Raw genomic sequence first — 24,918 nt, 5'->3', positions numbered from 1 at the left:
TGCATGATTAAAACTACTTAGCGAATAATCAATATGGTGCTGAGATTATTTGAAGCAATTTTATCTACCCTAGTACTACAATATTATGTCTTCAATCTAATGCGATGTAGTGGACATTGTTGTTAATGGTAAATAGATTCGTTGCTAGGAAATTTTAGATTTCTACAGAAGTGACATCTATACCTGTTACAGTACCAGACGATAAATATTACAAATCGGCTACAATTTCGGCTTCGTAGAGCACTATCTCTGTCCCACACTACCTATGAGACATTTTGTCAGTCGTTGCATTTCGTGCGACAGAGATAACGTTCTACAAAAAATTATCCAATTGTCTCTTTCCAAAAGTCAATGTGCAATAATTATTGCCGGGTGTTGTATGTTATATATTTAATTTAACATTCTAGTGCAGTGGTTCTCAAATTTATTTGACCCATTGTTTTGTTACTAAAAATCATCGTTGAGATACAGGTTAAGTTTTACTAGATTTCGTAGGCGAACAAGAGATACTATTATTGTTGCTTTTTATTAAAATCATTCTTGTAATAGATTTGGAATTGGGTTGTTGGAAATACTTAGAACGGCGCACCGAACCAACGTTTCGATCATCAAAGAACTCAACAAAAATAGAGGTTATCACTGATTGTTCAACTAAGATTTATAAAGTCTCAAGGCATGTCACCCGTAATGAGGACCTGATGGAACAGTTGGTGATGTAATAAAAAGTGAAAGGCTCGTACTCGTGAACGCTCTCCAATGAGATGAACAGATATCATCAGAACTATCACTAATAAGTCAGTAAATGAATGGTCTTACTCCAACAAACACATCGGTGTTGAGCTTCATAACGTTGCTTAGGGACAGCAAGAGGGAAATCAGAACCAACCGGAGCATGACCACGTTCATTCTGACAAGAGTGCACAACATTTGAGAAGATTTGGTTTGTAATTTAAGGTTATTCCAATTTAATTGTTTTTTCTATTTTTGCTATTTCATTAAGGAACGAAACGCCATGTGAAAAATTAATTATAATATGTAACATATTTTGGAATCAATTATTTATATAATGATGATGTTTATTTACACTCGTAATTATTTTGATTTTCGACCTACCGTAAAATAAGATTTTAAACTATGGCGGTCTATTAGCAATTCTTTGTGAACCACTGATCTAGTTAGTTATAAAATAGAATAGCACATATAAAATCTAAATCTACAGTTACTATATGATTAACTGAACAAGATATTACTGTGTGAACAGGATTGAAAGAGGTATTGTGTTTCGAAATCTATTTCTGAGCAGTGTATCTTAGTTTTATTTTTATATATCGATATTTAATATTATCGTAATATACAATATTAATAAACATACCTCAAAAAGTGTAAGTGCTTTCAAATAATGCTTAGCGTTATTGAAGTTAGAAAATATTGGTCTGTTTTGAATAAGCCATTGCATGTATTGTGTTATAGGTATGAATAAACTACTTATGTGGACGCAGATGATTTTCTTTTTTCAACTTTCTCCCTTAGTTTAGTTTCGTCAAGTGATTCGATTTTATGATCCCTCAGAAGCGGTGTCCTTGCATCTGTTTTTTCTTCGATGTTCTTCTCAATGTATGTTTCATTATTAAAGTTATTTGCTTTAACTGTACTGTTGCTTTCAGTGGATTCTTGTCGACTTGTTGTTTTGCTGTCGTCGGCTTCCTCTTGATCAGGTTTTTCGCTATGAAAGGCCATATTATCAAAACACTGAGTCGGTACAATGTTTACTGACTTCATCATAGGTATTGCGATTGCAAGCGCCGGACTTAGATCCCGTGGACTCGGTGTCAGCCGTGTTGTGACGGACAGATCCATTCCCGGCATCAAGCTTGCGACTATACAAAAAAATAAAGATATGTATTACTTATACATGTATATTTTAACGTATTTCAATAATACAAGTAACGTAAATGTTACAACTTTTATAACATAGAGATTATTATATTAAATATAAATATACAATAAAAACACTCATGCAGACAACATGCTATGTGCATATACAAAGATGATTGGTTATATGTAGCTTAAAAGGCTATGTATAGGATATAGAACAGAAAAAGTTTAAAATAAGTTTCATTTCGAACCACCTATGTTAAATGAACACTCTGAAATATATTATGTTTAAGTATGCATTTATATATAGTATTCTGATTTTCACAAATGTGTATATATATATATATATATATACATGATCGATCACAAATCTTGGTCCTATACCGCTAACAATAATCTAGGATGTAGGATTCAGGATAGACGCCAACAGATGAATATATATATATATATATATATATATATATATTTATATATATAATTTGGCAGCGTATGAGCTAGACATCCACGCCTTTAAAACTTTATAACCAATAACTTAGTAAACACTAGATTGGTATAGATAAAAAAAAAATATTGTAATGATGTTTGTTAATATTGATATGTAAATGTATTAATTCGTATTATTTTAGGTTATGTAAGGTGTTTTTAAAATGAAGATGAAATAATAATTGTCTTATTTCAATAACTTGCAATTGAAATATCATATCGAAGTAAGACGACACGAGTACCAAAAATACACATACACAACAAATTTATAAAACACATAGAGAAGCATTAGATTAGATATGTTAAAATAATTATTGCAAACACTATGTGAGTTGTTATATATTTGTGAAAACTATCGTAGTACATTGTATATATATATATATATATATGACACAAAAACATCATATAACAGTTAAGTTTTTGAAACTACTTTTTAGAGGACACAGAAATAGTCTAAATATGTCACAAAAAAGAGTAGACAATCCAAGGATATATATCCTGATAAGGAAATATCAGGGTTATATATAAGTACATTATGTTTTTTATGTAAATCAACATCTAAATTCTAGCATCGTCAGCGGCACATCAAACAGGGGAATCCCACATTAGAGCGTTTTAATTTTTCACGCTCTGTGATTGGCTGACAGTTATTTTTTTTGAATCGGTATAAATATGGGCTAAGTTAAAATCAATATGCACTTCTGCTTTGAACTTCGTGATGTCATAATCTCCAAGAAATACCTTCCCTAGAAAAAAATCCCTAGTTGGTGACCCCGACATGTATATATATATATATATATATAAATATATAAAAATAAATATATGTATATTAGGGGACCGGAATGTAATGTCGCTTTCGTAAGTTAAATTCACACGATTGCATTTTAAACAAGTTTTTATTTATTATCAACAATACATTCACCTTCGTTATCAACAACCTTTTGCTGTCTAGTATACAAATTTTCAATACTGTAGTGGTAAAAATAAGTATAGGTCAATAGGTTTCTCTGTAACATATGTCGACAGAAACGACATTACTTTTCCGGTCGCCCTAATAGAACGCTCTAAAGGATTCTCGTGTTCGATGCGCCTGGTGATGACATAATGGAACTTCTACAATATCATCATAACTGTAAGACGTCCGTTTATCAGGAAATAGGTCTATATCCAGGGTCTTTAGAAGACTTTTATAAGGTCGGATAGTGACTAATTATTCTTTGGTACTGATAAAAGTATTACGATAGTTTTCATATAAGGTTTTAAACACAGTTTACATATAAAATATATATATACGAGTACCGCCGTGTTCACTTGTATAGGTGTGACAGCTTGACAGGAGTTAAAATGAACACAAGATCGATGATTGTTTCCTGAAAAATGCTTTACTTTAAAACATCTTAAATAATATTGACCATTTGTTAGTTTAAATAATAAATTTTTTTATATCCAATGTTAATTAGTCGATACAAAGTTGCGTAAAAATAATTGAATTTTATTGTATTTAAAAGAGTATCGATTGACAAGTGTTTGTAAATGATTACCATATTCATTAAAAATAAATTAAAAATAATGTATACATAAATAAATATCTATGACAGTTGGGCGGCCACCTCCAACCATCATCGATATATCGGTCAGACTCTTAATAATGGAGTCCTTTCACGTGAAGATATAAAGAATCGAAAAGAATTCTTTGAATGTGTTTAAATATATCGGCTTCAGCATTTTCAAACCTAACCCCATTGGAAGACTAAACATTTTGTCAACAAGAGCCGCTCTCATGTAATAGGTGGCGCAAAAGTAATATCATAATGTAAACGTACCTTAATTTTTAAAAGTAGCACCAAATTTCACTATGCTTTGATATTTATGATGTATATATATAGAGAATTTATTTTCAATAAGAAATACAGCGATATACATCTCAATAACATGGAATCATTGTTACCACTTATTGGTCAAATATTCAGTGTAGTTTTAACGCAATGTGAATTTCGTTGTCGTACTATTTATGCTCGAATAATCTGGCATTTAGGTAAGATTAAGGCTTTTTTAAATTTCATCTTACAAGCTTTTGAATCTCTAACATCGAAGAAGATGTTATCAAGAGCCAGATGTCTTGCGAGCAATAATTAAAATGCTGTAAAATGAGCGCATTTAATTATCAACCCAGGAGTAGACCATTTGAAAGATATATATTTTTTTTCAATCATTACCTTCAATTCTATACTTTTAGATAAACTTTCTTCAAGCATACAGCTCTCTTTTTAAATTTATACCAAAACTGCTGATAGTTCAAACTATGACATAATTTTTGCACCACCTGTTCTTTCCATGTCACTTTTTCGTATAATTAGTCCAGAGCTGACACATGTAGAATAATTTAAAATATGATGTAAAAATTGGTAATAAGCTAGTTCTAAAACTAGCTTGTTATCCACAATAAGAAGTAGTTTAGACATGTGAAATGATACTTTATCGAGTATATATGTCTACGCTATTACATGCGGAGTTCAATGATAGTATATTTAGTTTTATAGTGTATTGTTATTGAATGTACGTTATTGTAAAATGGTATTAAAAATCAAATGAAAGTTTGTGTAATAAATCTACAATCTACAACAATAAGCGGCAAAGCATCTAATATTTTCCAGGACTGTTCTCGAATAATATTGACAAAAGTATGCCGAACCTTCCTGTTGTCACCGATGAAGCAATGGGAGTTATATGTTGTCGTCTCGTGATGCTTGAAGATACAGTGCAAGGTTTGTGATGATAATGATTTCAGGTTATGAACAAATTATGCCGGCATTCCCTTAAACTAAATCCTTATGTGCAGGCGATATATTAAGCCTGGTTCTGGGAGATGTCGACGCCAGTGTATGTTTGCTTTTAAAGCATGTTAAGATTTTTTCTTTTGCAGTTGTTTGGTGTTGTTTGGATCATAGCTTCAAGTTCACTACGATCTCCATCTGTGAAGGATTAGTCTGCATAAGCCATTGTTAGTAATGTGAGTACCTATAATTAAACGGTTTTATTTTATTATTTAGTTCGACCCGTACGGAATTTATTTGTTTATTTATTTGGATCAAAATTAGAAATTGAATTTTAAGCACTTTCCCGTTGTCAGATTGATCTGAAATTTGGTACACACATTTAATTTAGATGACAATACAATATAATAAAATCAATAACATTATAAATCTAAGATGGCCGCCGATACAAAATGGCGGATTACATATTTTTCCTTAACCCCCTCAATATGAGTATCAAATGAAAGGGCTACACTAGTAAAACACGATGATTGTCAAAATTTAAAATTCAAGATGGACGCCGTTCCAATATGGCGGACGAGGGACATATTTTTCCACAACTACCACAATATGGGTATCAAATAAAACCGTTTAACTTAAAAGTTTTTTTACCGATTTTTATTATCTCTAACAAGAATTTAACATCTTTATTTGATATGACAATGTATGTTGGCATTTTTAATGTCACCTCTTTTTTTGAAGGCACGCAAATTCATCAAAGCTATAAATTATTTTTCGAGTAATAATCATGGTAATTTATTCAAATAAATAAAAAAAATTATCTTTTAAAATCAAAAAAGTATTAGTAAAGTTTACCAAAATCGATTAATCGTAATGTCAGTCAGATATATAAAAAAATATATATTCTGTGGTATACCGTGCCTTCAAAAAAAAAAGCAAAGTTTGTTAGTATATTAAAAGTCGAAAGTATTTTATATCAAACACGCATTGTGTGTTGAATCGAATTGTAAGTAAATAATTTTGTTTCGATTTAAATTTTGAGTGAAAGCGTTTGCCAATTTTATTTTTAACTAATTTTGATTTCTATATTCTATTAGTGATTTACTGTATACAGTGCCGGAATTGCTTCTACCAGTGTCACAAGTGCTTCAAGGACCAATTAAAATCATAAAACACATTAATATTAATTAGTCTTTGAAACGAAGTTACCTGCGGTGAAAATTAAATTAATCATATTTATTGCATTAAATAATTTTATTTTTTTTGTAATAATTATCAATCATTATCAAATAGTATCAAAAAGTTGTTTAGATTATTTTTTCAAAATTTTAATTTCACAGAAATATTTCTTAAAAATTTCAGTGCAAAATGAAAGAAATGGATCTTACCCATATTAGGTCCAATCATATCTTTAGGGTGATTAGTTTTAATGGCATTCATTCTTCTATTGACCGCCTGTGGTCCCATTCCGGGCGCCAAAGGACCTGCGGGACCTCCTGGTACTCCTGGGGCTCCTAGATATTAAATAAGTGTTTAATAATATATAAATACATAGTATTATTAAAGTAGTTTGTAAAGAATTTATTGTAGTGATCATTAATGTAAATAAAATTATAATTGGCACAATAATCTAATCGATGAAACTGGAATCAAACTGAGCTGACATATGACTTTTGTCGAGTTAAAATAATGCTTTGAGACAGGGCTGTCACACTCAAAAAATAACACGGGTTAAATAATATATCTTCTTCTTTTCAGATCATGAATGCCCACTGAAAGGCATAAGCCTTCTCCAAAGATCGCCACGATGACCAGTCCTGCACTGCCCGCAATCTAACGACTTCCCGCGACATTAACTGTATCTTTAGTCTACCTAGTGGGGCCTACACCTTGTCTACCTGTTCGTGGTCATCGCTCGAGAATCTTTCAGCTCAAACGACAATCTGTTGCACGATTGGTTCTGGCACTTAGACGTGCAATTCTTTGAGCTACGTCAGTGATATTGGTTATTCTGCGAACCTCATTTATGATTCGATTTTGTAGCTTTCTTCTTCTTATTTTCAGCCGATGGACGTCCATTCCAAGGCATTGGCCTCCCTCAAAGATCGCAATGATGACTGGTTCTGCACTACCCGTATTCAGCGACTTCCCGTGACCTTAACTATGTCGTCAGTCTAACTACTGGGAGCCATAAACCTCGTCTACCTGCTCGTGGTCACCACTCGAGAATCCTTCAGCTCCAACGGTCATCGGTTGCACAATTGGTTATGGCACTAAGACGAGCAATTATTCGAGCTACGGCGGTGGTCTTAGTTATTCTGCGAACCTCATTTATGGTTCGATTTTGCAGCTTTCTTCTTCTTATTTCCAGCCGATAGACGTCCATTCCGAGGTATTGGCCACCCTCAAAGATCGCCACGATGACTGGCCATGCGATGCCCGCATACAAGGACTTCCCTCGACCTTAACTATGTCGTCGGTCTAACTACTGGGGGCCATAAACCTCGTCTACCGGCTTGTGGTCACTACTTGAGAAATTTTCAGCTCCAACGGCAATCGGTTGCATGATTGGTTCTGGCACTTAGACGAGCAATTATTCGTACAACTTCGCTAATCTTGGTTTTTCTGCAAACCCTATTTTTGATCCGATTTTGCAGCTACCTTATTTCCAGACCATGGACACCCATTCCAAGGCATTGGCCTCCCTCACAGATCGCAATGATGACTAGTCCTGCACTATCTGTATCCAGCGACCCACCACTCTAGAATCTTTCATCTCAAATGGCTATATGTTTCACGCTTCACTTCGGTGATCTTGGTTCTTCAGCATATCTTCTCATTCTTGATTCCATTTTGCAGTTATCTTCTGCTATTTTTCAGCTGATGGACGCACACTGCAAAACATATGCCTCCCTCAAAGATCGTCACGATGTCCGTTAACTATATCGTCGGTCCACCTACTGGGGGCTACATAACTCGTCTACCTGCTTGTGGTCGCTACTCGAGAATTTTTCAGCTCTAACGGCTATCTATTGCACGCTTCACTTTGGTGATCTTGGATCTTCAGCAAATCTTCTCATTTCTGATTCGATTTTGCAGTTATCTTCTTCTGTTTTTCAGCTGATGGACGCACACTATAAGACATATGCCGCCCTTGAAGATCATCACGATGACCGTTAACTATATCGTCGATCCACCTACTATGGGCCATATACCTTGTCTACCTGCTCGTGGTCACCACTCGAGAACCTATCCGTTGCACGAGCGATGTGTCCTATCCACTGCTCCTTTTCTTCTGAGAATCACCTCATTTGTAATTCGATATCGTAGAGTATAACAACCATGTATAGCGAGAAAAATGTAATACTCACTAAGAGGAGGTCTTGCTGGCTCGACATTGATCACTCGTCGTCTTTTCTTTGGTAATTTCGCTCTCGCCTGTGTATGCGAGTAATACATCGCGAAATTGGAAACTATTACAGGCACTGGAAGCGCAATCGTGAGCACCTGTTCGATAAAAAATAAGTATATATTGTATATAAGATAATAATAAAATAATTAAAAATTAAATTTTTAATTATGGTGGATATGGTACGCAGAAGACGCTGCTGCCCATCCTCTTGAAACTGATTTATAACCATTGGCAATCCTGTATAATTAATGCACAGAGTGTGAATGATATTAGATTGTATACCAATAATCGAACCCGTGACCCATGATCACAAGTTTTAGTCTTCTGTCGTTGGATTACCACTGCTTTTTATAGATAAAAAATAAGTAAGAAAAGAAACAATATTTAGCCACTTCCGCACATGCAGTGGTAGTCGTGCAACAAAGTGCACCGCCCGCCAGCCCGCTGATAAATACGTATGCGGCAAACAATGCGAATTACACAACTGACACCGTTAAATCACTCAACACATGTTTCACCCCTTCACGGGGCATCTTCAGGAGTTATGTTACACCGATTAGTGCCAAACACAAAGTGACTCATTCTCGACTACCACTGCATGGCTAAATATTGGTCCTTTTCTTACTTAGAATGGAATTTGGCAAGGTAACGCCTGATTCCATTAAATAGATAGAAAATAGACAGAAGTTTAGATAAACAAGACGTGTTGTAGGATGTATGGAGTTATCACGGATAGAGTGCAATTACTAAAGGATGTGCAAACGAAATGAAAGGCAATTTTCTAGACACTTTTAAGTACTACGTATCCTGTGCGGAAACATTTTAAGGGCGCCTTCTACTCCTTAACCGCGAACAGCGTGTGCGAACCAGGGTTGGATCCGGATCCCTCCTTGGCTCGCCTATGATCTACGCTGCCGTCCCAAGCCGCATTCACAACATCAACACTACACAGCTCTACTCGGGTAGAGCGGTTTACTACGTGCGAACGTCAGTGTACAACTGGATTGGGTCGGTCAAAAATCTGTTTTATTTTTAAGTTCACGAAACCTTCCGCACCTTGTACTTAGTTCCTATGAAACTGTAAAACTCCCAGGCTAACAGCAATTGAAACCAACCAACAAAAGTATTGTGTATTTTTAAGGTTTAAGAGTGAAATAAATTTAATACTTACACCAGCTAATGCGCATAGAGCACCAACAAACATACCGACGTATGTCTTAGGCGCCATGTCTCCGTACCCAACTGTGGTCATGGTCACAAGCGCCCACCACAAACCCAGAGGTATACTGTTAAAGTCGTTATGCGGATTCGTCTGTATACGCTCAGCATAATACACCAAACTCGCAAATATAACTATACCAAGAACTAGGAAAAATACAAGAAGTGTCAACTCTTTAGCTGACGCCCTGAATGTCTGTATCAAAATCTTAAGACCTGATGAATGTCTGGTCAACTTAAACAGCCTCATTATTCTTATAATGGAGAAGAACTCTAAGATATCCGCGTTCTCGACATGAGAAGCGTACTTCTGGAGAATCAAGTCTATGTAGAAACTCATTGTAGCGATATAATCTATGATATTAACAGATGATTTGACGAACTCGCATTTGTTGGGCGAGGAAATGAAACGAACTAGGATTTCGAGAGTGAACCAGGCGTTGCAAACGCATTCGATGTAGAAGAATGCAATATGGGCGTTGGTCTGCACTTTATCTAACGCCCAGCTTTGCGTTTGATTGGCGGTGGTCACTGTGTAGTTCCTGATCACAGGCACTCTCATATCCGGGTGAGTCTTCAGGCAGAACGATATTATAGAAACGCATATAAAAAACACTGATATAACACCGATTATCTGAAACAGACGATTCAAGATATTAATTTATAATACAGTTATTCTACTTTTGTGTTAACTAACAATTCTCGGTAAATTAAAACAACAATTAATTTAAAACATGATATATTTTTAAAAATAGAACGTTACAAAAATGAATAGAAAAAAAAGTCTAAAATGTGGTTTGAGGTAGATCAAATTATTCGCACAACGGTGCGCATTAAAAGCGTATTTCTAATAAAAGAATATAAAATCGCATAAATGCCAGAAGGATACGGCGGTAGGTTTTAGCATAAATTTGAATAACAGGTTGAATAAAAAATCCTCTTATATCTTATGAATAAAAATGGAGGTCCAATTAAAAATTTCATTTGTTTCTATTTGATGTTAAAAATGAATTTAAATATCGTCACCGCAAAAAACCTTTTAGATAAATCGAGCATAAACGTTATAAATTACGTTAAATAAGTTTCTTAGAAAAAAATATCTTTAATGACTTTGATATTATTAGAAACCTTATTGAAATATATTTTATAATTCCATATAAAATTAAATGACTATATGATAGAATAAATGTACAAATATGTATTGTTAAACTTTATTAAAAGATGTGTTGTGGTGATATTTCTTCCTATTTCTTCTCCACAACTATAACACCTTGCGAAGCAGAGTAGAAACAAGAATGAAATGGTTTAAAAGAAAATTTTGACGACCAATAACAGTTCTGTTAAATATTCCAAATTTGAATAAATGATTTCTATCTTAAGTAAGAAAAGGACCAATATTTAGCCACTTCCGCACGTGCAGTGGTAGTCGTGCAATAAAGCACCGCCCGCCAGCCCGCTGATAAATGCGTATGCGGCAAACATTGCGAATTACACAACTGCCACCGTTAATTCACTCAATACGTTTTTCACCCCACTACGGGGCATCTTCAGGAGTTATGTTACATCGATTAGTGCCAAACACAGTGTCTTTGTGTTAAATATTGGTCCTTTTCTTACTTAGGATGGACTTCCGCAAGGTAACGCCTGATTCTATTAAAGAATTCTATCTTTTTTATTACCAAAAGTTACAAATAGGACCTATTTAAATTACTCGAAAGAATTTGAAATCCGGTCGCTTCCGTTATATTGGAAATCAATAGTGGAAGGACGGAGAGTCATCGATCAGTGAAACAAGGTACTTGACATCGTTTTCTTACCTTGGCTGCATTAGAACTATAAGGTTCATCGAACAAGGACCACATTTGTGGCTTGATTTGCTGCCACCAGGACACGGTTCCATTATAATAGTCCTCTTCGAAGCCGAATTTCCGTGCGACCTCCTCATCGGAAGGCTTCTCTGTGTCTAGATCCAGACGGTCAAGGACGGCAAGGGTCTCTTGGGTATCTCGGTGCTAAAACAAAGTACACAGAAAACTTTCTAAATATAATCGACGAAGATTAAATAAATTTTTAATAACAAAAAGATCAAAGCACTTAAATCATGTCCCTATAAGTCAATGATGAGAAGATCAGAAGTACTGGTTTAAAAAGAGTATTCGTAAGAATTTTAAATGATAAACTTAAAATGAAAAAATTCAAGATGATAATATATTAACTAGAATTGTCACTAAGGGTATGTATGTATTTAAAATCGACGGTTTTAGCGATTTAAAACTACCATGTAAAAACACTTTAGTCAAATAATATTCTATTCATAAGAAAATTTTCTTAGTAAAATTGATACTTTTGTTAAAATATACAGGATGTTTGGTTATAGGTATTGGTTCATCGGGCAGAATAACATTTTGAAGCTTTTAAACCATTTACAATCACCTGTATAAAGTTATCTAGTTTTAAAAACAATTCTTTATTATTATAATTTCAGAAATATATATATTTATTATGTAAATGAGATATAAAATACATTCAACTCTTTATAGATTTTACACTTCTAATAAATCACGTTGTCTATAATTCTGAATGATGCAATTAGATATTTGTTTTATTATAACAATTAGTTAAGATTTACATCTAATAGAGTAAATGTAAAGAAAATTATGTATATTAGGGGGCCCGGAAAGTAATGTTGTTTCTGTCGACATATTTTACAGAAATACCGATTGATTTTTACCGCTATGGCATTGAAAATTTGTATACAAGGAGGCAAAAGATTGAAAATGAAGGTGAATATATTGTCGATGAGAAATAAAAACTTAAGTAAGAAAAGAACCAATATTTAGCCACAGAGACTCTGTGTTTGGCACTAATCGGTGTAACATAACTTCTGAAGATGCCCGTGGAGGGGTGAAACACGTGTTGAGTAATTTTGCGGCGGCGGTTGTGTGATTCGCATTGTTTGCCGCATACGCATTTATTAGCGGGCTGGCGGGCGGTGCACTTTGTTGCACGACTACCACTGCATGTGCTGAAGTTGCTAAATATTGGTCCTTTTCTTACTTAGGATGGACTTCCGCGAGGTAACGCCTGATTCCATTAAATAAATAAAAACTTGTTAAAAATGTAGTCGTGTGAATTTAAGTTAAAGCAACATTACTTTCTAGAACAATTAGAAACAATACCTGCGTATAAGTCATCCAACAGCAAGGCTCGACTTGATTTGCATCCAGACCCCAAAATTCAAGTTCCTCTTCAAAAAGCGGTCCACATACATCCGTTGGATAATGCAACTTTCCGGTCCTAATTATAAGGCTTTATTATTTTTAAGCATAGATATAAAGGCATAGTATAATCTAGGTACACATAAATATAAGATCTATATAACAGATGCGAACCTGTGGAATTTAATTTAGGCAAATACCTAATAATGCGTTTCCAATATACCGCAATCTTACCCAGAAAGTTTTAATAAGCTACAAATCAATATCGAACGTTCAAGAGTCACAATCAATCTTGGTATAGGACTTGACCTAAATTACATAGCTAGACTAGCTTACACAGATAGGGACGTATCAGTGGAAATCAATTTGCGGTTTATGTACAAGATTTGAAATAATAGATGCGGAATACGAAGTTATGTGGCTGGAATGAGAATTGGAGTATGTTATATCCGGTGCGTTATCATTGTGAATTGTTTTCAACATTTTTAGTAGTTTTTAAAATATTGTTATTATCTCACTGAAAAATAAAGAATTTACAAATCTAATAATCAAGAGAGAAAATTGACCGCAATATCTTAAATATGAAAGCCTCATTGCACAAGTGAAAATTGCTATTAAGCACTAACTTTGTATTCATTCTTGTATTCCTGTGTATTCTTGCTTTTCTATGTGTTTGTCTCTATCTGTATTAGTCTCTGTATACACACACACAGATATATACATATATATATACATATATATATACATATATATATATATAGACGTATGAATATATATATTCATACGTTTTTATATATATGTGTCAACACATACACAAGTATATGTACATCTGTGCTTAAATATAAGTATATAACGACGAAGTCTAGAGCAGTTATTGTGCTACCGAATTCGCTGTACCGCGCCTTTATATGCGCGCGGTGAGACTGCCAATACTGCCCATTATAGGCCGCTCGTTTACGCTAATCGCTTTTTCTGTTTTTCATGGCCCCTAAATGTCCGCATTTCTCATAGGCAGGGTACAGCGGTTAAAGATTAATAAAATATTTTCTCTTTTACTCTTAATAGCAAACGAAAATAATGAGTTGCGAAAATATGATAAAGGAACAAAAATAATTTTCCTTTTTCCAAGAAAACTTACAGGTAAAGAGGCTAACGAAGTCTTTTCGTAAATTATGTTTCATGTTCCATTTTGCTTATTATCTTTACTATGGTTAATTATTCTGTGTACCTATCTTTACATTTAAATGGACTTATTAAATGTATTTACATTTTTAATTTATAGTCTATCATTTACGTATATACTTTTTTCGTTTGGGCTTCTTATTGAGTCAACATTTAAAAAAAATTATATGTTTTTAATTTTGTTGAGAGATACAATACTGAAAGATAAATTGACGAAGGAATTCATATACTATGCGGTTTCTTAACAGAAATATTTATAAAGATTTGATTAGATTTTTTTTTCAGAGTCGCTGGTCATTTAAAATAACGTAACATCAGAAATAAAACCATAAGGTTGCTATAATACATTAAAAAATTGAATAGGAGGTTTTACTTAGGCAATTTTTTACAAACAGACTATCACACAAGATGGTTTAGAACATAATAAATATATGATGTGCACAATAAGACTATATAAATCAAAGACTAACACATATATAATCATATAAATTAATCACGAGTACTTAAATAGCTATTAATAAATACAACTATGAAGTCATATATGCTGATATATGCTATTTTCATTTTCAGAAATGCTGAAACAAACCACTTAATGACTTCATCTCAAATTATCACAATAGAACGATGGTACTACGGTTACCATAAAATTAAATATAAAATTGAACTTATCAAAATGATCAACGATTTTCAATTGCATGTTGCCCACATTTATATCATTCTAAATTCGAATGAAGGGTTATCATTTTTAATTGCCGAGTACTGTTCTTATGTAAGAATCAATATTTAGCCACTTCGCACATGCAGTGGTAGTCGTGCAACAAAGTGCACCACCCGCCAGCCCGCTGATAAATGCACATGCGGCAATCAATGCGAATTACACAACTACCATCGTTAAATCACTCAACAGGTATTAGTGTGTGTGAGTGACTTGTTGAATTGTTGACTCTGTGTCTGGCACTAATCGGTGTAACATAACTCCTGAAGATGCACCGTGGATGGGTGAAACACGGGCGGTGCACTTTGTTACACGACTACCATTGCATGTGCGGAAGTGGCTAAATATTGATTCTTACTTAGGATGGACTTCCGCAAAATAACGGCTGATTCCATTAAATACTGTTCTTACTACAAGCACTACTAGCAGTAACAGACGAAATGTGTAAATTAAGAAAAATAATGGGAGAACTTAAGATAAATGTATGTAGAACGCGGAAATAAAATAAAATGTGGAAATAATATTAAACGAAAAGAAATGACCCTGTCCTTCCACAAGATAGAACGAGAGGTACGGGAGCCATATAAAAATACCTTATTACCAAAGACGAACTTCATCCTTCTATATTGTAGATCTTGCACATACTAATATAAATCCACCTGGACTCAAATAACGTTTATTATTAGTAGTACCGCCAGACGTGGCACTGCCTTGTTTAAAAGTATCGAAAACTGTGGCAGCTATGATAATTTTTCAAACCATGAAAAACTGAAGAGTGTATACACGAAGGGATGCAGACCAAAGAAGGAAATGAAAACAGAAAAGAAGACAAATTTAAATAGTCAAAGCCTTAAGCAGGGTGTTACAAGCGGGTAAACGTAAGAAATCTTCGATGACGAAGGTTTTCTGGAGAGATCGACGGGAGCTTAGGCTCTCGGTAAATCAGGTTTGTTCAGATAAAACCTACCTTCCTATGATCTAGAAAGATGTAATTGTAGTTTAGTAACAAAACCTTGTTTAATGATTACGTACTGTGGGTTCTGACTCGGAATGAAACACCACTGGTACACAAGAAGTCTTTATTCACCAATCAGATGGTCACCCTACTTTAACACAGAGTATACTTTCGCTTAATCCAAACTTCGCTTCCAAATCGCTCAGGAAATCACTTTCCAAATAACTTACAAAATAGTCACTTTGTATCACTGATAGTAGTTCTAAATCTTATAACTCAAAAAAAAACACTGAACTGTCGACATGGGGAGTACACCTATATACTACGGATAAGGTTATAGAAAGTTCGAGATAGTACTCGGTCAGAATTTCCGAGAACCGTACACCAAAAACTAAAAATAACTTTAAGGTCACTCGTGTTTATGACACTTCTTGATCCTACGGTTCTGTAGCTCGTATTTTGTAACAATATAATGAATAATGAAAATCATTAATTAATTTGAAGTTAGGAATTATGAATCATTGTTAATGAAATCTAGTTACTTCTGTATTTTGTCGTTCGACGAAAATATTTGTTCATATAATGACAGGGTTATGTAAGTAGTTAAAAAAATTATAACAGGCGGTGCAAAAGTAATGTCATAATTTGAATTGGCAGCCAATTTGTAATAAATAAAAAAAATTGTTGTTGAAAAAGGTTTTATATTTAACGTGTTAAAAAAAAGTTAATTCTAAAATAAGTTTCTATTGTAATTGTCTCAGTGCATAGAGGTCGCGTACCTGTAGTAATTGAGAACTTGCGCAAAGACCCCAGGATGCCGGTCAAAGAAGTACTCGTTGAGGACCGGGTCATAATTGGCCAGCGCTTCCGTCAAACGCGACAGTCGCGTCGCCGGAATCTTCTTCAGCGTGGCCTTGTAAGTTTCGTGGCGTATTCCGCCCACATTCAAAACAACGCGGTTTTCCGCGTCCATATTCAGGAGATTCATTTCTGTTGGGCAGATGATTTATTTATTTATGTATTCACTTCATTTATGCATTAAGATTAATGCATTATATCCTTATTTAAGGTATTTGCAACATTAACTATTAGGGGGATGGTTAGTAATCTCGCTTTCTTACGTTAAATTCACACGACTACATATTTAACAAGTTTTTATTTCTTATCAACAATATATTCAGCTTCGTTATCAACAACCTTTTTCTATCTAGTATACAACGTTTTCCAAGTATGCAATGTGCTACCAAATGAAAATTAAATATCGACATATACAGAAACGATATTACTTTCCGGTCCCCCTAATATATTTATTATGTACAACGGGAAATAAATAAGACTGATTAACAAGTATATATATATATACTTGTTAATCAGTCTTATTTACTTATTTATTTGGCATATATATATATATATATATATATATATATATATATATATATATATATATATATATATATATATATATATATATATATATATTATAGCCTAGCCTAGCCTTTAAAAACCACGTTGATAATTAACTGTATACATAACAGATTTTTAAATTTTAATTGAGCATTTTTAAGCACACAGCCTTGAAGCAGATTTTTGGTGTCTAAAGTCGTAAGCTAGATGTTTTCTTTTACCTGCGATTACATCTTTATTAAATAAATTTGATTTCATGTGATCTGATCTTTCTACAATGTTATGTCCCCTAGAAATAAATACATAAGAGAACCATTATTTATACGGTGACTTTTACTTTTAATGTAATTTTAATTTATGTGTACTACTGGTGTACTTATATAAATGAATATACATATTTTGAAAGTATACCTATTTTCTATAATTAAAGGTACACGATCACTTTCAAATATGTAACAAATTTTTTTTCTTTTGGAGTACGTATATAGTAATCCGAATATGGTGCGCAGAGGAATGGAAAACCTAACATGGTATGTGATAATAGGTAGGATTCGTTGGGCTATTGCCTGGTGTTATAAACTACACTAACAGAGATCTTTGGCCTCGACCCACAGTTACCGAGATACTAGGAAGAAAAGATCGTATATAGAAAACGCTTTTTCTTACTTTACCTTCATTACGTACTTTTTTCTGAAAGTACGAGTACGTACTTTTATATATCGATCGTATATATATATATATATATATATCGACAACAATAAGCAACAATCATCATCCTGTATTTAAATCGTATTATATGACAGAGGCTTAGTTGTACGCATTTGAATAGAAATTTTAGATATCATTTTCGATATTCATAGTTTACGCTACAAATTTTTGTGGTCACTACCTACTCTGAAAGCACAGTAGTAATGTGTACTCCTAATAGTGGGATTATTCATCACCATCATTTCTGTTACTTGTCCACAGCTGAACATGAGTCTCTATTCTGTCCACAGTTCTTGATTTCCACTCCAGAAAAGGTCTTCGTGGAAATTTATAAGGAAGACCAAAGTCTAGCATGGACAACTACGCCCGAAAAAATAACAATAATCATAGAAGATGATCTTAGCAAAATTTTAAAAATCCATCTAACCTTCTACCAGTGGTATCCAACGCGAGCCCACTTCGCACAAGTGGGAAATTTTACTATTAACCCTTTCCACTCCAATGTCGAGTGTCACTCGACACTGATTTTGTTCCACAAGCTCCACTGTCGAGTGATACTCGACATGGTGTAATACTTCTTTTTGCGGAAAATTTTAAAACAGGAAAGATTTTTGTTACTAAAATTTGAATCACGAATGAATGAAACATATTCTAGAATCGCAAGATACTATAATTCAATTAAATTTTATCGATGCTACATAACAGCCTTGGAGTGGAAAGGGTCAAGGAGAGCAATTCGATAGTGGACTCGACACAAATTAAACTAATGTGGGTCGTTGCACATAAAAGGTTCAAAAACACTAAACTAAATGGTTGCTTATTGATATAATATCAATACTGCTAGACAATATTTATTTTCTTCAGTCTGTTGCGCTATAAGAAACCTTAACGTTATAGCAATAAAATTCATATTCGTATACTCTTACTTCTGTGATCTCCTGAACCGTCGCGTGAGAAATCCTTCTAAGTTAGACTACGGCGAGCGACTTTGTCCTCGTCGCAACATAGTAGCTATGTAGTCATCCTCTAATCTACTCAGCTTTGTGTGTGGTGTCATCGCTGGCGCACAACCTTCGGGATCTGTGAAGAAGAAAAAAATGTAAGTTCATATTTCAAACTATTTTATTATCTATACAGATTGATCTGTTATAAGTAAAGATACAAAAGGGTGAATGTATCTCATATGTCAGTAATAAGCTAGTATATAGTCTGCATGAATAATAAACAATAATCTACAAATACCAACATTGTTAGAGAGCTTTGAGCTTTAGGACGTTCACGCGCTAATCAGTAAGAAAAGATTAGCATCCAATGAGTGAATGAAGATGAGGTAATATTGTAAAACTATCCATAGTGGATATCCAGAAGAGAGTCTCGTGTACCTGCATAACCCAGTTCGATGAAAAGGATGGTTACCCGAATATATGATAACAGATGTAATACAACGACAGCCAAGATGTAAGATGAAAATTGTTCACGTTGATCGTTTAGCTCTATACAAAGATTTAATGGAATCAGGCGTTACCTTGCGGAAGTCCATCCTAAGTAAGAAAAAGACCAATATTAAGCCACTACCGCAAATTTTCAAATGTAATTTTAGATTATCTCTAATCTTGAGAGAGATATTCCGCCTCTAACCAGACCTTATGAATCTTACGTAGCCATATCAGCCGCATGGCTGACCGTGTTGGAACGGATATTAACATAATTTGGAACTACATTAAACCGCTTGCATTGTTGATTAAACCAAACGTTTTGACCTGCCACTCGGTGTAATTTGGTTAATTTGATGTATAAACGCGCCTGTTCAGCTTGGCATGCTAATCTTAACACGTTCACTGCGGGCCCAATTTTGAAGAACTTTCAGCTGGTACGGCTGAGGTCGAATCAGCCTCAAGCTGAACTTCCTAGTAGTGCGGTTGAGGCCTTTTCTGCCTCATGTTTCGGTTGAGTGTAAACAGCCGCCGCACTAGAGAGAAAACACGAGTTTTACGCGCCGCACTAGTGCAAAGTCTACCATGAGGCTGAATCGGCCTCAAGCCGCAGTGAACGTGTTAAATATGTAATGGAATCAGGCGTTACCTTGTGGAAGTCTATCCTAAGTAAGAAAAAGATGTTTGGGAACATTTATAAGAAGGGAGTAATATTACAAAGCACGAGTTACAGAACCATCTAAACAATAAACACGGAACCCTAGGATCGAGAAGTGTCATAAACACGAGTGACCTTGAAGATATTTATAAATTTTTGTGTACGGTTCTCGGAAATTCTAACCGAGTACTATCTCGAACTAACTAGAACCTTATCCGTAGTATATATAAGTGTACTCTCCATGACGACGGTTCAGTGTTGTTTTTCGAGTTATAAGATTAAGAACTACTACCAGTGATACAAAGTTACTATTTGGTAAGTTATGTGGACAGTGATTTCTTGAGCGATTTGGAAGCGTAGTTTGGAATAAGCAAAAGTATACTTAGTTTTAAAGTAGGGTGACCATCTGGTTTGTAAATAAAGGACTCCTTGCAAACTAGTGGTGTTTTATTCAAAACCCACAGTAGGTAACAATATCATTAAATAAGTTTTAGTTACTAAACTACAGTTATTTCTTTCTGAATAGTAAGAAGGCTTTGGTTTTATCTGAACAAACCTGATTTACCGAGAGCGTAAGCTCCCGTTGAAAACCTTCGTCAACGAAGACCTCTTACGTTCACCCGCTTGTAACACCTTACCTAAGGCTTTGACTATTTAATTTTTTGGTACGGATCTCTTGACAATAATTTATGTAATATAGTCAAATAAATTCCTAAAACACTATTTTCTTACTATATTATTCTTATGTTATACATTATTGCTGAAAATGATGATTTTTTCTCAGAAGAATCAAGATCACTGACATAGCTCAAAGAATTGCTCGTATACATCGGCAGTGGGCGGAAGTCATGCATTGAAGGTTGAAAAGAAGAAGTAGAGGAATGTACCAGAAATTGACATTGATAAACGAACTATAAATTCACCCCTTCAAAGCTTTTATACCATATAATCAATCACCCTGTATATAAATAACTTAAGTATGTTATTCGTACGTACTACACGGTGAGTTTAATTACGTTTTTTTTTATAAGGCCTTCGCTATTGGTACCTCTTCTTCCACCCCTATTTTGTCGGGAACAGGGTTTTTTATTTCTTAGCAATTTTTTCTCATGAATTTTTTTATTTTCGTCCTCGTATTCCATAGTTCACAATATCTTTTATTCTTCCTTCTATCATTCCATAATTCCATCTTCCTTTCTCAATCATTCCATTTCTTTCATCCATCTTAAAACACTTTAGTTGTATTTTCTATTGCAGTATCACAGCTTTATTTAATTAATTTATTTTTTCTCATGTACATCAATTTTACATTTATTATTTTAATATTAATAAATCTATCTTAATAAGATTAAATATATAATAAGAATTACAATGTTTTATGTTTAACTATGTTTTATTCCTATTAATTACATATTGGGCAACTTTCCTAAAGAATTTGAGGACGGACTCTCTTGCATCCTTTAGTATAATTACGTTTAGAATTGGCCGCGTTATTCATTTGTAAATTTCTTTTCGAAATTTTCTTTGCTCTACCATCGTTTAATATTAAAACTGTCGGTTCTTGGATAAAACGAATTGTCTCAGAGAACCGGACAATGTTTTCCACAATATACAAGACAAAGGGACAAGTTGTTGAATAGGGTTAAGGGTGTACACTCAACGCCATATAAACTGAACTGCTTTTACTGTCTAGTCTATTCAACGGTTCTAGATTTAAATGCTTTTTTTATTATATTAAATCATATCTGTTATCAATAGAACCAGTTGATAGTGCCCAAGACCTTAAGAAGGTCAAAAATTGTTTGCCTTTTATGTTTTTTAAAAATATTAAATTGATACGTATTTGTGATCGCCTTGTCGCTTTATTAATAATGAACAAAGATAAGTATTTTTGACTGGAGTGATAATGACGATGAACTTTATACGAACTTGATCAGGGCAGCTATTATATCAGTAATATAGAGGCTTTTCATTTAAAGTTTAATTCAGCTGTAGGACATATTCAATCATTTATATCCTGAAAGCAGCGAGAGTGAAATAAATTAAGAAGAATACAAGAAGATAGAGTGGAAGAGATTGAGATTAATAAAAGGACTAGAAAGCTAAATAAAAAAAACTTACTTATTTTGAAAATACAATTCAGTGTGATGTAAGAGATAAAAGATCATTGATATCCAATAAAAGATTGAATCGGCTGGCATACAGTGTTTTAAAAAGACTGCAACAACCATGGCCATCACAGACTAGTATCATTAGACATTTACCCACAACATGGAATTGATCTGTCGACCGAAACACAAAGACAAAACGTCATAGGTAGTGTGAGACAGAGATAGTGCTCTACAAAGCCGAAATTAACCGATTGTCTCTTTCCAAAGGTCGATATACAATATTTATAACCGGGTACTGTAACAGTAGATTTGAATCTAGTTCACGGACCCTTCCGCTCCGTGAACTCAGTACCCATGAAGCTGTAAAAGCCTTAGGGCTAACAGAATTAACATCTTCAGAAACAGTACAGTAGATTTGAGCAGATTTAAAAAAAAAAAAAAAGTTAAGACGCATAAAAGAAGTATTTTAGGCTTAAACTTTCACAATGTGTTGAAAGGCAGGCAATAGATAGTAAAATAAGTAGGAGGTTGATGTACTAGGCAGGTAGACTGAATCTATAACGTAATATATATAATATATAGATCCAATAATATAATTAATAATAGTAAAAAGAAATTGTACGATAAGTAAATAATTAAGCTGGAAATGTAAAAAACTTAGTTGTGAAAAAACTATTATAAGTATACATCTACCAGTTGATTACAGAAATTCGAAATTCGAATCATTAAAAGTTAAATGAAAAGTCTCTATATTACTGATATAATAGCTGCCCTGACTAAGTTCGTATAAAGTTCATTGTCATTATAATTCCAGACAAAAATACTTTTTGATCTTTGCTTATTATTAATAAAGCGTCAGAGCGATCTCAAATACGTATCAATTTACTATTTTTAAAAACATAAAACAAACCATTTTTGACCTCCTTAAGGTCTTGGGCACTACCAACAGGTTCTATTAGAAATCTATGGAGGCATAGGACAGGCCTACTATTTCATTAAATCATACAAAAGTTTACGTTTAATATTGTAGCCCACATACCGCGTGTACGTTTCATATATATACTCATATTTAAACATATATACATTTATAATATAAATACAATAACCCACAGCGAAACTAAGGCATTGTTTTAAATAAATTAAACACGGAACTTCCATTCCGGCTTGCGACTGGCGTAGGCGGCTGTTACTGCTACACGGCGTAGCGTTGCTACGAGCTGATATCGATTTCTCCATACATCGAGCTTCGCGTCACCTATCCAGTTATATTTATGCGTTAATTTTAATGGAAACTATAAAAAGCAAATTAATTTCTGTCGTTTGGGCAAGTTATTAAAATATGACGCAGCAAATGATTACCAAAGATATTATAGAACTATATATAATGATTAGTTTTAGGTATAAGAACTTTAAAGAAGTGAATGTATAGCACATTTGTAAGTAAAAAAGATTATAATTATACACGTACATTTAATCACTTTGTATATAATGATTCCTCTGAATTATTTATGTTAACATACTTTATGTATTTGAATTCGACAAGCCATACCATAAGTATTAAAAAAAAGTTTTTCTGAGTTATGTTGTATATCAATAATGAAATAACATATTTCGGATAGAGATTTATTTTTGATGTTTTAAACCTGTAACCAATCTTCTGTGTACAGTTTAATATTGAATTGAGCGCCAAAAAAATCTTTACAATTGGTTAGTTTTCACACTCAGGATATATACCTTCTTTTCGTCTTTGATCATAAGCCTAATATGAATTGATCAATATTTTAATGTTTGTCGTTTACCCACTGTGTTTATCTTCACTATTGGAAGGCAGTGGTGATTATAATTGGGTCATACAACCTACGGTAAGCCTCCGTTATAATTTTTCATATTATAGAATCTCAACTGCTGGATTGTCTACCCCATAAATTTTCAACAGGACACTAAGTAGCGGCCTGCATCAAGAGCCTTCAGAGGCTTTAAAAATTCTGTCTGTCTACCTTATATGTGGACATCTTACATTGCGCTTCTAGTCTTCGACTTCCACTACCTTTAGACCCTAACGATCTTGGTCACGACTAGCTAACTAATAGATTATCATTATCTTTATTTATCTTCAACCAATGCATATTTACTGAAACACTTTAATTAAAAAATAAGGTAAATTTGTTAATAAAATATTAATTTATTTATTTATTATTCCGAATCAATTACGTCCCCTTCATGTAACCATGTTCAATGCAACGTACTTTTGCTAAAGCTTTTTCCAGTCGTCGAAATAGTCGGTAGTCTTTTTCCGGTATAGCCTTCAAGGCCTTCGATTCAGTTTTAATCTCTTCAATCGTGCGACGGTGACTCCGCATTGGCTTTTTGGGTTTTGTTGATTAGCCAGAAGTTGCACGGAGCCAAACCAGGTGAATATGGTGGTTGAGGAACGATAGGAGTCAAGTGTCTGGCAAAAATGTCGCGAAGAACAAATCCATTAGACATGATGTTTTGGGCTAAGTCATATGATATTCCAACATCTACAGCGAGGACTCTAATTGTCAATCGACGATATTCAAGTATCAAATCTTTGATTTTTTGAAGCGATTTTGCCACCTATCGCGACAAAACACGTTTGACAAAACACATGTAACTCGAATTTAATCTAATCTTCTGACAAACAAACGCTTGACAAATGTTATAGACAGTACTGCCAACTTAGCAAAAAAATTACCTGCCTTCCTAATGCCCGAGAGATTTAAATGACAATTTCACCTTACTCTTCTATCA

At 33.9% G+C, this 24,918-nt stretch overlaps 1 protein-coding gene across 1 annotated transcript in view; it reads right to left on the bottom strand.

The window, feature by feature from the left end:
* Positions 1-1,373: 1,373 nt before the first annotated feature.
* LOC137918723 (potassium voltage-gated channel protein Shaw-like) overlaps positions 1,374-24,918 on the bottom strand; it is an 82,072-nt gene continuing 58,527 nt past the window's right edge. Inside the window, exons 2-10 of the mRNA XM_068761606.1 lie at positions 18,871-19,024; positions 16,612-16,822; positions 12,942-13,059; positions 11,580-11,774; positions 9,716-10,396; positions 8,504-8,639; positions 6,521-6,646; positions 3,658-3,728; positions 1,374-1,877 (exon numbers count right to left, since the gene is read on the bottom strand). Of these exons, the coding sequence (XP_068617707.1) occupies positions 1,866-1,877; positions 3,658-3,728; positions 6,521-6,646; positions 8,504-8,639; positions 9,716-10,396; positions 11,580-11,774; positions 12,942-13,059; positions 16,612-16,820 (1,548 nt within the window). The 5' untranslated portion in view covers positions 16,821-16,822; positions 18,871-19,024 and the 3' untranslated portion in view covers positions 1,374-1,865. The remainder of the gene's footprint in view (positions 1,878-3,657; positions 3,729-6,520; positions 6,647-8,503; positions 8,640-9,715; positions 10,397-11,579; positions 11,775-12,941; positions 13,060-16,611; positions 16,823-18,870; positions 19,025-24,918) is intronic.

This window comes from Battus philenor, unplaced genomic scaffold, assembly GCF_028537555.1.
Source record: "Battus philenor isolate CCGP_79_NKW_IND1 unplaced genomic scaffold, ilBatPhil1.0.hap1 SCAF_15, whole genome shotgun sequence".
In the NCBI taxonomy this organism is placed as follows: domain Eukaryota; kingdom Metazoa; phylum Arthropoda; class Insecta; order Lepidoptera; family Papilionidae; genus Battus; species Battus philenor.
Note: the sequence above shows the minus strand (reverse complement) of the source record. Positions and strands in the feature narration are given on the sequence as shown.